This window comes from Aphelocoma coerulescens, chromosome 17 (assembly GCF_041296385.1).
Source record: "Aphelocoma coerulescens isolate FSJ_1873_10779 chromosome 17, UR_Acoe_1.0, whole genome shotgun sequence".
In the NCBI taxonomy this organism is placed as follows: domain Eukaryota; kingdom Metazoa; phylum Chordata; class Aves; order Passeriformes; family Corvidae; genus Aphelocoma; species Aphelocoma coerulescens.
Genome location: NC_091030.1, coordinates 7,500,922 through 7,512,948, shown reverse-complemented (window position 1 = coordinate 7,512,948; position 12,027 = coordinate 7,500,922). Strand labels below are relative to the sequence as shown.

The window sequence follows — 12,027 nt, the reverse complement described above, 5'->3', positions numbered from 1 at the left end:
CGCTCCTTTTGTAACCATCACAAAGCCATGCAAACGAGCCCTCTCCAGTTACACGCTGGATTTTTTCTTTAGAGGCAATTTTGTAATATCTCAAGTCTGGAGGGAAGCAGCCAGCCCTCAGCTCAGACTTCCAGTGCTCAGGCGTTTCTGGGAATCCTCCTTGTCTCTGGGAATCCACTGGGAGGATGCTGAAATCCCAGCTGCAATAAAAGTGAAGCTCTTATTAGTTTCTTCTCCCTGCTGGCTCCCTCTGCCCAAATATATTCCCTTATTGCTCTGAGCAAAGGCAAAATTTGTCTGACTTGTGCTTCACAGGTCAGCAATTCCCAGCCTGTGCTGGGGTGCACTGGGATTGTGTGAAAAATGAGGGATCAGTGTGCTGGGCAAAGCTGGGGGAGGTGACACAGCACCCTCGGGCAGTGGTGGCACCTCAGAGCCCTGGAAAGAAATGGGGAAGTATTTGCAGAGGGAGAGAAACACAAGGGCAGCTCTCCAGAAGGCCTTGGGACTCACAGGGGTAGGAACATGTGAGTAAAATTTAAAGCCTCAAGATCAACACGTGCAAAAGATTGCATCCTTCCCTGCACCTTCAGAAACCTGGGGTTCTGTCCAGGAATTCTTCTGTTAAAATCAGTCCGGGCTGGATCTCCTGGGCTCTGTCCCATAGGGATCTCTGACAAGACCAAGGTGCTTTCTCCTTTCTTTCATGGAGTGCCACGGAGGTTCAATCCCACACCCCTCTGATCCCTGGTTTCAGTTCCACGTGTTGCTGCTGGAATAGTTTCGCTTAATATTTAATTAATGCTGTTTTGTGGCATGCAGAAATGGGAGGTGGGCTGGGGTCACCTTGAACCCCAGCGTGGTGGCACAGCCTGGTGACTCATTTCCAATTTGGACTTCAGAGGTGCTGCCAAAGCTTGTCCCAGAAATGGTTTTTGGATATCAAGGCTTTTGATTTTCCTTCCTTTCTTGTGTGAGTGCTGAACAGTCGCTTTATTTTCTGGCATTGGCAAGTTCTGGGCATATTGACAGGGCCAAGCTGAGCCAGGGGAAGTGGAGGTGTGGGAAGGAAGGAGGAGGAAGAGGACATGGCCACTGACCCCTGCACCTCTAGCTGAGTACTTGGGGGTTTTTTCCTGTTCAGAAGCAGATCCTGGGGACCTTCTTGTCACCTCCTCATCGTGCCACCCATTCGTACCCAGCAGCTTTGCCACAGCACCAGGTCTCTCCTGCTCAGTCCCATGCTGGGTGCCTAAAAATGCCATTTCCCCATCTCTCCTGTTGAATTCTCTCTGGCAGAGATGTTTGCAGAGGCAGCATCTCTCCAAAACCTCATGTGGGGTGGACTTGTCCTTGCCCCAGAGCAGGGGCCGTCTGTCCCCTGGCAGGAGGGGAGCACGTGGGGGCTCCCAAGCAGCTGGGTTGGGCTCGCATCAGGCCCAGCCCATCGTGCCCTGTGAATCCCCTTTATTTACAGGAAAACAGTTGTTTCTTGTCTCCCAGAGTCTTTTCCAGGTCATGCCCTTGCCTTGGCTTTGTCTCCACATCCCCTGAGCTCAGGGTGTCTGTGCCAGCTTGCTGAGCTTGCCCCAAACCCATGGCTTTGCTGAGCGTGGCCCTCACAATCCTCGCACCCAGTGCCCTGAACGCTCCCAGCACCCGTGGGTGCTGCTGAGCTCTCCCCATGGGCTGAGCTCTTCCCAAGGGCTGAGCTCACTGCTCCGACTATTCCAGGGCCATCAAATGAATCTCTGCGCCGTGTTCAGCTGGAGGCTCTTTCCCAGCTCATCTCTCTTGGCTTTGGTGTTGGCTCACTTGAGAAACCGCTGGGTTTCCCCCCCTGAGGCTTTTAAAGTCCCATCAAAGCCAGCTCCTCGCTCCAGTCGCCGCTATCACATCGAGATAATAAAAGAACCCGAATGAGGCAGCGGCTCAGCAGCCGTGGCAGAGGAGAGAGCCCATTAAGGAGCAGAATAACTCTTTATTGCTGTTGTATTAGAGGAACTCGGCAGCATAAAGCAGGCACTGGAGTTTCAGGGCATTAATTCCTGCGTTTGGGAGCTGCGGGAGGCACAGGGAGCGTGGCTGTGGCCCGGCTGGTTTGTGGCTTTCGCTGCTTCTCTGTGTTAGGCTGCTTTGCCTCTTCTCTTCTTGCCTTTGGATCCTCTCTGCGTCCTGGGAAAGTGAGGGACCTGCCCTGCCCTGCCCTGCCCTGCCCTGCCCCTGGCCAGAGGTGTGGGGTGGGGACAGAGGAGCACAGACACCTCTGGATGCACACACACGTCTGGACGCACAGACATCGGGGTTTAGGGACCCTAAAGACATGTGACAGTGCTCCCTTTATTCCTCAGGACAGTGTTCCCTTTATTCCTCAGCTGTTCTGTGATGGGAAAAGACAAATTGGTGTCTTAAATACGGGAGATGGGGTGTGTCCATCTGGGTAACTTACGGTGGTGTGACAGAGTGCAGAGATTTTCTAGCAGTAGCCATAAATCCACCTGAATCGTTCTTCTCTCCTCCTTGTAAGGGAACAGTGCTGGTCTCACAGTGACTGCTCACTCTTGAAAGGCTTTGTGATTTCAGACATGATGCCAGCCCCAAAGAGCCCCAAATAAATCTGTTACAATCCTACACAAGGCCTGTTCCCACTGGAAATCAGCAGTGGCTTTGCCCAGTGATTTAATATTTGCATCCCTAACATGTAACGTGTAACCCATACCATGGGTTTAATGCAAAACAGTGACGGTTTAATAACATTGCCTTTAAAAGCCCATTCAAACACATGCTGTAGCTTAAAGCAGCACTTTACAGCTCATGGGCTTCACCACCCTGTGGGGCTGGGGAAGAGGAGGAGCTGCCAGAGCTCTGGGACCAAATGGAAGTGGCAGTCAAGGATCCCTGGTATTTGTCGGAGGAGGAAAGAGGCTTTACCATGCCCAGACTGCCCCATCTGTGGCATGGTCCTTGTGGTGAAATACAGGGACAGAAGCCCGGACACACCATCACAGCAAAACTTCCCTGGCTTTGATCTGAAATCCTTATCAAATATGTATCAGCCCAAATCTGCTCAGCTGGCACCTCTCCAGAAGCTAGATGCCAGCAAACACCACACCTGGCATGAGTGGGAATGGGAGGAGAAGCCGTGGCATCCCCAGGCAGGCGAAGTGGAGCCGCAGGGGAAATCATCCAGGTAGGCACTGGAAAGGCTCAAACCAGTTGTCCAAACCAGTTATTATGGAATAGCCTCATCCTCAGCAGGCAGCTGGGTGGATGTGGTCCAGGTGAAAGGATGAGTGTAGGAAAATCCATCTGATTTGATCCCTTTGTGGGGCTGTGCCCACCCTTGGCATCCCAGGAAAACATCACACCTGATGTCTGATTTCCTCCTGCCCAGCCAGGGCTGACGCTCCTCTCAGGTACCAGGTTGTATCAGGAGGTGTTGATTTAAGGAATTCCCCATCAAATTCCCAGGATGCAGGCCTGGCTGCTGTGTCCAGGGGAAAGGGCTCGTTTAGTGTTTGCTGCTTAGGGTCTTGCAGGTTTGTGCCCCAGGCAAGAGCACAAAGAACTGATCCAGAGTGAGCAGGTTGTGGTTTGTGTTCCCCTCACACTCTGGGCTGTTCTGGTTTTCCAGGGCTGGTCCAGCCAAGGTGCAAACCACGGGACAGGGATATGCAAACAGAGGAGATGGGAGGCTGGAAGCTGCTGGTGAGACTTTGGTTTGCCAATCCCAGGTTGTGCCCAGCCCAGGGGGGTGTGCAGGTGGCTGGGAGGTGCTGGGAAGTGCCCAGGTGTCCAGGGAAAAGAGCAAACAGGAGCTGACCAGCCACGTGCACCAGTGGGAGAAAATACAGGGTTCTCCAGCACCTCAGGCTGGAGGCAGCTGGATCAAATCCTCCTTGCTCTCAGGACTGCTTTCCTTGGAGCATTCCTGTCCCTGGGACTGTTCCTGTCAGTGTTTTTATTGTGGGATGCCATTATCCAGCTCAGAAATGGTATCTCTGGGTTCCTCCCATGCCAAGTGTTCTCCAGCCCAGCAGCCTCTGCTTGTTTTTTCAAACCTGAGAGAGTAGATTTGAGAGTTTTTCTGGTTGCTCAGAGATACCACCAGTTTGTCTCTGATTTTGGGCTCAGCTTTCTGCCTGAGGCTGGGGATGTTTGGCCTGAGGATTTGTTTTGCCCTTCATGAGTTTAGGGGCAAAGCAGAAAATGATTCCATGGAATTCCAGGCTGTGAAACCTTCTCCCCCTGGCAGGGGATGTGCAGAGGTGGCACAGAGAGGTCTCTGCCCAGAGTTATCAGTGTTGGGCAGAGCTCCTGATTTGCTTAGAAGCAAATCTCTGTTTGTTCTGGGAATGCTCAGTGCTGGCTGTGAGCCCTCAGCTCATTCTCGCTCTCAGGGTCACTCCTGGAGTGCCCAGAACTGGGAAGTTCCTCCTATGCAGAGTGTTCTCCAGCCCAGCTGGGTCAGTTTGTTTTTTCAAATACAAAAAAAGTTTATTTTAGAGTTTTCTAGATGCTCAGAGATACCATCAGCCATAAACAACGCCAGAGGAAGTAGAAGAGCAGTGAACACAATAATTTATTTTCTATTTGGCTTTGGTTTATTTTCAAATCCGTAATTCCTAAGAGAAAGTGTTGGTAGTGAGAAAGAAAAGTGGTGAATGTCTCACTCCAGTGGTGTGAATTTTGTGGGTTTTTTTACTTCTTTTCAAAAAATCCCACTTCTTTTCTCATCCTTTTTTTTTTTCAAAGTGACCAGGGAGTGTGAGGAACCCACTTTGAGTCTTGAATATTTTATTTTATTTTATTTTATTTTATTTTATTTTATTTTATTTTATTTTATTTTATTTTATTTTATTTTATTTTATTTTATTTTATTTTATTTTATTTCATTTCATTTCATTTCATTTCATTTCATTTCATTTCATTTCATTTTTTATTATTATTATTTTAATAAAAAAAAAATTATTTGCTTGCTTTTTCCCATGAAGTGCAGAACTTGGGGCCTTTTTAAACCTGAAATTACATGCAGGGCCCTTGTGCCTCACTTTGTGGTGCTGTTGTTGTGCAGCAATGATCTCTCTGGTCAGTAAATGATCAGCTGGGTGGCTGGATTGAACTCATGCCCATAAATGCAAGGCACACTGGAATTTCAGGAATGTGAAGGGCATCCCTCACTTGTCATGGCAAAACCACCAGAAATTTCCCACTAACCCTTTGCTGGTAGAAAAAAGTGTCTGTGCATCACCTGCATTTTGTACCTTTCTATTCCTATTTATATTCCTGCCATTTTATTGTCAGAGGGATGTTATATATAGCTTTTATGGTAATTTTGTCTGCTGAATGCAGTTTCCAGGGAGGAAATTGCATTGAGAAATGGGTGAAGAAGTAATAATAATAGCAATAATCTGCATAAACCCCTGTTGTTAAAGCCCACAGCCCTACATCTCCTGGAAGAAAAATGCACAGATAAGAGAATAGTTCTCCAAACAACAACTTCAAATGACTTGGAGAGGGATTTTGGACAAGGGCATGGAGTGACAGGACAGGGTGAAATGGCTTCAAACTGCCAGAGGGCAGGGTTAGATGGGATATTGGGAAGAAATTCTTCCCTGTGAGGGTGGGGAGGCCCTGGCACAGGATGCCCAGAGCAGCTGTGGCTGCCCTTGGATCCCTGGAAGTGTCCAAGACCAGGTTGGAATATCTGTTTTAGGTATATCCTGGTATTCCAGAAGCAGGGAAGAGCCTCAGCTGAGATCAGGGACCCTCGGCCTGCCTGGCCTGACCGAACATGAGAGCCAGAAGTTAGGCCTGGGTTTGCCTGCAAATACGAAGCTGTTTTACAGGGGAAAATGAGACAGAGTTTAGCAAACATTTAAGGGCTGACTTACTTTTAAGAATGTTGTTTAATCCTGTTGAAATTGAGAGGATTACTTATCGTTAAACATGTGCTTAAGCACTTTCCTGGCTGGGGGCTGGGATCTGTGAGGGGCTGGGGTCTGTGAGGGGATGGGATCTGTGAGGGACTGGGATCTGTGAGGGACTGGGATCTGTGAGGGGATGGGATCTGTGAGGGACTGGGATCTGTGAGGGGCTGGGATCTGTGAGGGGATGGGATCTGTGAAGGACTGGGATCTGTGAGGGGATGGGATCTGTGAAGGACTGGGATCTGTGAGGGACTGGGATCTGTGAGGGGATGGGATCTGTGAGGAGCTGGGGTCTGTAAGGGGCTGGGATCTGTGAGGGACTGGGATCTGTGAGGGACTGGGATCTGTGAGGGACTGGGATCTGTGAGGGGCTGGGATCTGTGAGGAGCAGACCTCGCACTTGGCTTGCTGTGCTCTTAGTAGGAGTTGGTGATGGAAAAAATGTTCCCTGATATTAGGACAGTTGCTGTTCAGCCTTCTGGAGATGCTTCAAGGAGGTTTCTTGTGCCTGATCCCTCACCTTGGGTCACTTTGCTTCGTCACCTGAGCGTGGATTTGGGATCCTCACTGGAACCAGGGCCCAGGCTTTGATGTGCCAGGATGTGCAGAGCTTGGGGCTGTTCAGCAAAGAACAAAGGGAAACTTGTTGGTGAGGAGAACAGGGAGCTCTTCTCTTCAATTTCCCTGGAAGTCAAACCCCGCGGTGGAACTGTCTGATTCATAAACTGGATTTTTACTTCAGAAGGTTAAAAATAGAGCATGGAAGAGACTCAGTCAGTCAGTCTAGGACTTCCCTGGGACTATTTTAAGCCCCCTGGAGCAGGGCTGGGGGTGCCAGTGGAGTCTCTGTGCCCTGTCTGGGCTCGGTGTTTCAGGTACCACTCGTGATGTTTTGTGCCATGATGAGCCCTGGAGCCTTTCAGGGATGTTCTGTTCCCTGTTTTTTATGTGGAAATCACCCACTAAGCACCAAAGTGTGGCAGTTTTTTGGTTGCTGCCCTGGCTTTGAGTCCATATGTGGGGCACCAGCAGCTGACAGCCAGACTGGAATTCATGGCAAATGAAAAATGGGAGGGATGAAGGTTGCAGAAGTGTGGAGGAAGAGGAGGGTCTGAGGTGAGGCTCTCATTGATGTCCTGGGATAAAAATGTGTGAGGGAGAGAGGTTCTGAGCACATCCCAGGAGAAAATCCAGGCACATGGTCCCTGGGTGGGTGGTGTGGAGGTGGCTCAGCAAACCAGGGGAGCATCCCAAAGTAAAATCCCAAATAAAGGGACCAGAGGGGTCCCTCGTGGCTGGGTTGGGTGCAGGGCAGCTCCAGGCAGCAGCAGCCCCCATGGGGCTGGGTTTGTACACCTGGAGCTGGGGCTCCTTGAGCAAGAACCACTCGAGAAGCCCTTTATCCATGTCCCATCCAGTGGATTGGGAACCACTCCAAAAATAACCGGTTTGTTTTTACCAGTCCAGCTTTGAAATGGTGAATGTGAACAAGAGAAAACCACGGTTTAAATCTAGAAGGGATTCAAACCCATTTTCTTGTTCCTCTTCATTGAAAATTCCCCATAGCAATTAAAACTTCCATCAAAAATGGGAGTTTTGCTGAAAAACCTGGTGGTTTTATTGCTTCTGATTGCAATGCTGATGAGAACATTTTGGTGTTGAATCACTCCTGGCTGTTTTCTGCTAGAAAAGGGCGATGGTCTGCCCTCACCTCTGACAAACTGATGATGCATCTTCATTGAATTGCAAGAAGTCAGAGCTATTCGGTCTTGGCAAGTTTGCCTCAATAAGATCATTTTGTGTGAGGAGAGACACGAAAGGAGTTGTAATCCTTTTGTAATAACATACAAAGTAAGAGGGTTTTCTCAATGTTTCTTAGTGCTGCATAAAACCTGTCAAGGCAGGTCTGGGCTCATTAAGTGAGTGTGGGGATGGAGTTTCCTTGCATGAAGCTATTCAATAATATCTTTACAGCTGAGGGTTAAATGTCCTTTGTGCTCAGTGGTGCAACCTAAAGCAGGGTTTGCACTGGCAGTGTCCTCCCAGCCCTGGTGGTGACACTGTGACACTGAGGGGGGGACTGGAGCACTTTCATTCTAGTGGGGGTTCAGGTCCAAGCACCAGGCTGGGGGTCATTGGGCTCCCACCAAACCTTCTTGTGTCCTCAGTAAGCACAGCAGCATCTTTTTCTCTCATTTCCAGGTGATCTCTGCAGTATCCAGGCTCTCCTTCCACAGTATTGCTCAAACCAAAGGAATTAGGTAAGATCCCTTCAATATGATGCTTTAAAATGACATCTCTCTCTCTCTCTCTCTCTCTCTCTCTCTCTCTCTCTCTCTCTCTCTCTCTCTCTCTCTCTCCATATTCCTCGTGTTTGATCACATCACACTCTTCAGAAGCTGCACATAATGGGGTTAAACAGACACCAAGGGTGCCTTTGGGATGTAGGTAGGATCATTGTAAAAGCACCTTCCAGACTGCTTTGGAATAGTTTCAGATGAAATAAGTGAAAATATGATGAACTGTGTGCACTGTCCCTGCTAGGGAGGGCAGCAGGGTGAGTTTTGGTGTCTCTTGCTGGAGGTTTTGCTCAGCTTCACGAGGAATCCCGGGAAAGCCAGCAGTGCCCAGGAGCTGTGGCATCACCCCACTGTCCCCTGCCCCTGTGCAGGAGAGCCCAGGGACCTTTCTGGCCTAAACAACTGGGAAATGTCCCCTTGGCTTTGTCAAAGGCAAATCCTTGGTGAGGGGGTTAGGAGTGCCTGGCACCCAGGGTGTGCTGGCTGCTCCTGCGCTGCTCACTGAGGGAGCAGTGGAGAAGGAATTAAAACCAGCAGACAGCCCCTGTTAGGCAGAGCTGTTATCCTGCTCTTTGTTCAGCTCCCTGCAAAATTGCTTTCCAATTGCTTTCCTTGTTAGTGTGCATTTGTATTATTAATCTGGGAACATCTCATTAGGACCACAGCTATAACAAGGATGAGTTTGCAGTCTAAATTACCTTTCCATGGTTTTGGGGGGAGACTGTGTGTGCTTTCACCCCCCAACTATAGAACACATTTGATTTTCTCCACAGCATGTGTCCTGCTGCTGTTCTGGGTGGGGATCTGTGGTGCATCCCAAGCCAAGCACAGCCAGGAGGAAGGGATTCAGGCTGGATGGGGTCCCTGCCCCACTCCCAGCCCTGCCACCCATCCCCAGCACCCCCTGCCACGATTCCCAGTGTTGGAACATATTTTCCCTGCCTTGTCTGCACTGAGATTGCTGGAAGGGAACAGCTTTTCACGTGTAAAACCAGCTCGGAGCCTTCCCATCTGTTAAACACGGAGCCGACAGATCCCAGCAGGGCTGGGGGGAGACGCAGGGGGCGAGGGTTTGAGGAATAAAGATGTGCTATAAGTTAAGGACTGTTTGTTATGATGATAGTCCTGAGTCCTGGAGGAGCCTGCAGTGGTTTTTATTTTAAGGGGAAAGAACGTCCAAGGGGTTTGGAGGCCGGGAGCAGTGGGGGATTCACCACACAAACTGCAGTGCCTTGGCAAGGGCTGGGTTTGAGTCTTGGGGCATCACTGGGAGGGGTTCCAGGGTGTCATCCCTGGCCAAGCCCTTCCCAAGGCAGGGAGGGAGGTCCTGGATCCAGCTCAGAGGATGAGGGAGCTGCCATCCCCTCCTGGGAAGGCTTTGGCTGAGCCCCTGTTGGTTGTGTTGAGGGCTGGGCATAGCTGGGATCCAGGGACAAGGGAGGCTTTGCTATTCTTGTGGCTATGTGGCTTTTTCTCATTCATTTTACAACTGGCGTTCCCACTAAAATCCTTTATCTTGGAAGCCTTTGGCACCATAATTACACAAGAATAGCACAGAGCTCAGCGAGCCTTTGCTTCTAACTCTGTTTTCCTGTGTATTAACCCTGTTTCTCCTCCAGCTCTGCAGGAACAGAAAATGCTGTCACTCCTGTAGCTGGAAAATAGAACAGACTAGACTAGAAATGAATTCTGTAATTCCAGGAAAATAGCTTCCTGGGAGTGTCCCCTCCCACCTCACTGTCCCCTGCAGCCACAGAGCCCTGGCTTTGTCCATTGCGGCATCTTTTTTCCTTTAAATTAGGTGATTTCTTGCTGCACCATCACAAACCCCTCAATGACAGAAACTAATCTCAGATGAATTAATCTGAATTAATCTAATCCTGTGGGAACCAGCAGCAGCTCTGGCTCCCTGAAGGGACTGCTCTCATCAGCTACCACTGCCCCTCAGCTCACTGGGGTCCATCCTCTTCCCTCTCCCAGTGAAGATGCTTCCATTGGAAGTGGGAAATATCTTGTTGGCTTAGGCACAGTGCTTAAAACCGTGGTAAAGACAGTGAAATTCAGATGCTATGTGGATTGTATGGTCTTCAGCCCCACAGCACGAATGTGGCTCTGCTCCAATCCCTATTTTAGGGTCTGAGAATCAGGATCACGGAAATTAAGAGTGAAATAAATCCCAAAGCCTATTACTTGTCCTTAAATAAGTTTCATGGCGTGTAGAAAAATAAAAATCAATCTTGTGTGCTGTTCAGTGAAAAAAAAATCACTCTTTCTGTCTTAATAATTTCTGGCTACAGGAACCTTGGCAGAGGAGCCCTGTTTCCCAGAGTACTCCAGATAGCTATCAGGATAGCTCTGTGGAGATGACAGAGTGTTTCTTCCAAGAAACAAGCAGCAAAAACAGGGCAAAAACTCGATCCTGAATGCAGTGTTTTATTTGTAATGCGCTTAATGTGCAGCAGCTGTAGCTACAGCCCTGCTGTGACCATCCTCTGCCTGCCTCTTCCCCATCCCAGGGCTGCTTCCACAAATCCTGCAGGAAACAGGCTCTGTGCTGATGGGATGGGAACTTTTTGCTGGGATTTTCATCCCTCTGTTGTCCCAAAGGGTTGTACCTAGGGACGAAGAGCAGATCCTCATGTGCAGCATTGCCCAGGAGAGGAGATTCATTTGCTTGTTATTGGTTCTCATCCTTCCCCCCATCTTTTTGGAGGACTGTCAGCACTTCCAGGGAGAAGTGCTCCATCCCTGGCTGTCCCTGAACAAGGAGCCTTTATTATCCAGCCAGGATTTTCCACTGCAGCCCCAACCCATGCCCGTTAATTCCATTACCCCATTCCCACTCTGCCTGGCACTTCCCAGCCAGCCTGGAGGATCCTGCAGCAGTGTGGTCTTTGCACAGGGATGTCGTGCAAAGCTTCTCCTGTGCTTTGGAGCAAGAGTTTTCATCCCCTTTCTGACTTTTCATTCCAAGTTTTCTTGAGCAAACTCAGCTCTCTAGAGGACAGCAAGACTTCTTGTTGCAGATCCCAAGAAACCAGGATTAGAATTTTTTTCTTAAAGTCTTTTTTTTTGTTTGCTTTCCCTTAAGACTTTCCTGCCACAGCCACGAGTGTTCCCTGCTGCCTGTGGCACATCCTGGCGTCCTCTGGGCTCCATCATCCACCTCATCCTCTGAGGGCTGAAAGTGAGCTCTGAGCAGAGGAGGGGGCATGTGTTTATTCATCTCCCTGAGATCTATGTTTTTCCTGGAAGCAGAGTTCTGCAAGCAAAGCAGGAGGTTAAGGAATATTGGCTTGTGCTGCCTGCATGCATTTCTAATGTGTGCACAGAGAAGCCCAGCTGAGAACGGGAAGGGGTTTCCATGTTCAGAGGCCTTTATGGAGACCGTAAATCTGAGTAAATCCTTTCTGTATGAACTGAGCCTCTCGGTGACTCTCCTCAGAAGGCACCACAGTCCATAAATGAGAGTTAAAAACATCTGCAGATGGGCAGGAGGATGAATCCTGGTTGTCAGAGGAGGTTTTCTCTCACAGGAGCAGTGGTGATGCTTTGGCTGGGTGGTGGAGGGAAGGACACAAGGATGAGTTTTCCCCATCTTGGGGCCAAGGCAGGACCTTTGGGTCAGTTGGAAGTGACCAGTGACCAGTCCAGATCCAGTGGGAGTGGGTGTCAGGGCATCCTGTCTCCATTTTTTTGGAACAGAGAAGCTGTGGATGCTCCATCCCTGGAAGTATTCCAGGCCAGGCTGGATGGGGCTCTGAACAACCTGGTTTAGTGGAAGTTGGGTTAGGAAG

The 12,027-nt window shown here is 49.5% G+C and overlaps 1 protein-coding gene across 2 annotated transcripts in view; it reads left to right on the top strand.

Annotated features, from left to right (window-relative positions):
- Positions 1-12,027, top strand: part of VAV2 (vav guanine nucleotide exchange factor 2) — a 124,317-nt gene that overhangs the window by 69,532 nt on the left and 42,758 nt on the right. For both annotated transcript variants that reach the window (XM_069031897.1, XM_069031896.1), the window contains exon 3: positions 8,133-8,191. In XM_069031897.1, coding sequence (XP_068887998.1) covers positions 8,133-8,191 — 59 coding nt within the window. The remainder of the gene's footprint in view (positions 1-8,132; positions 8,192-12,027) is intronic.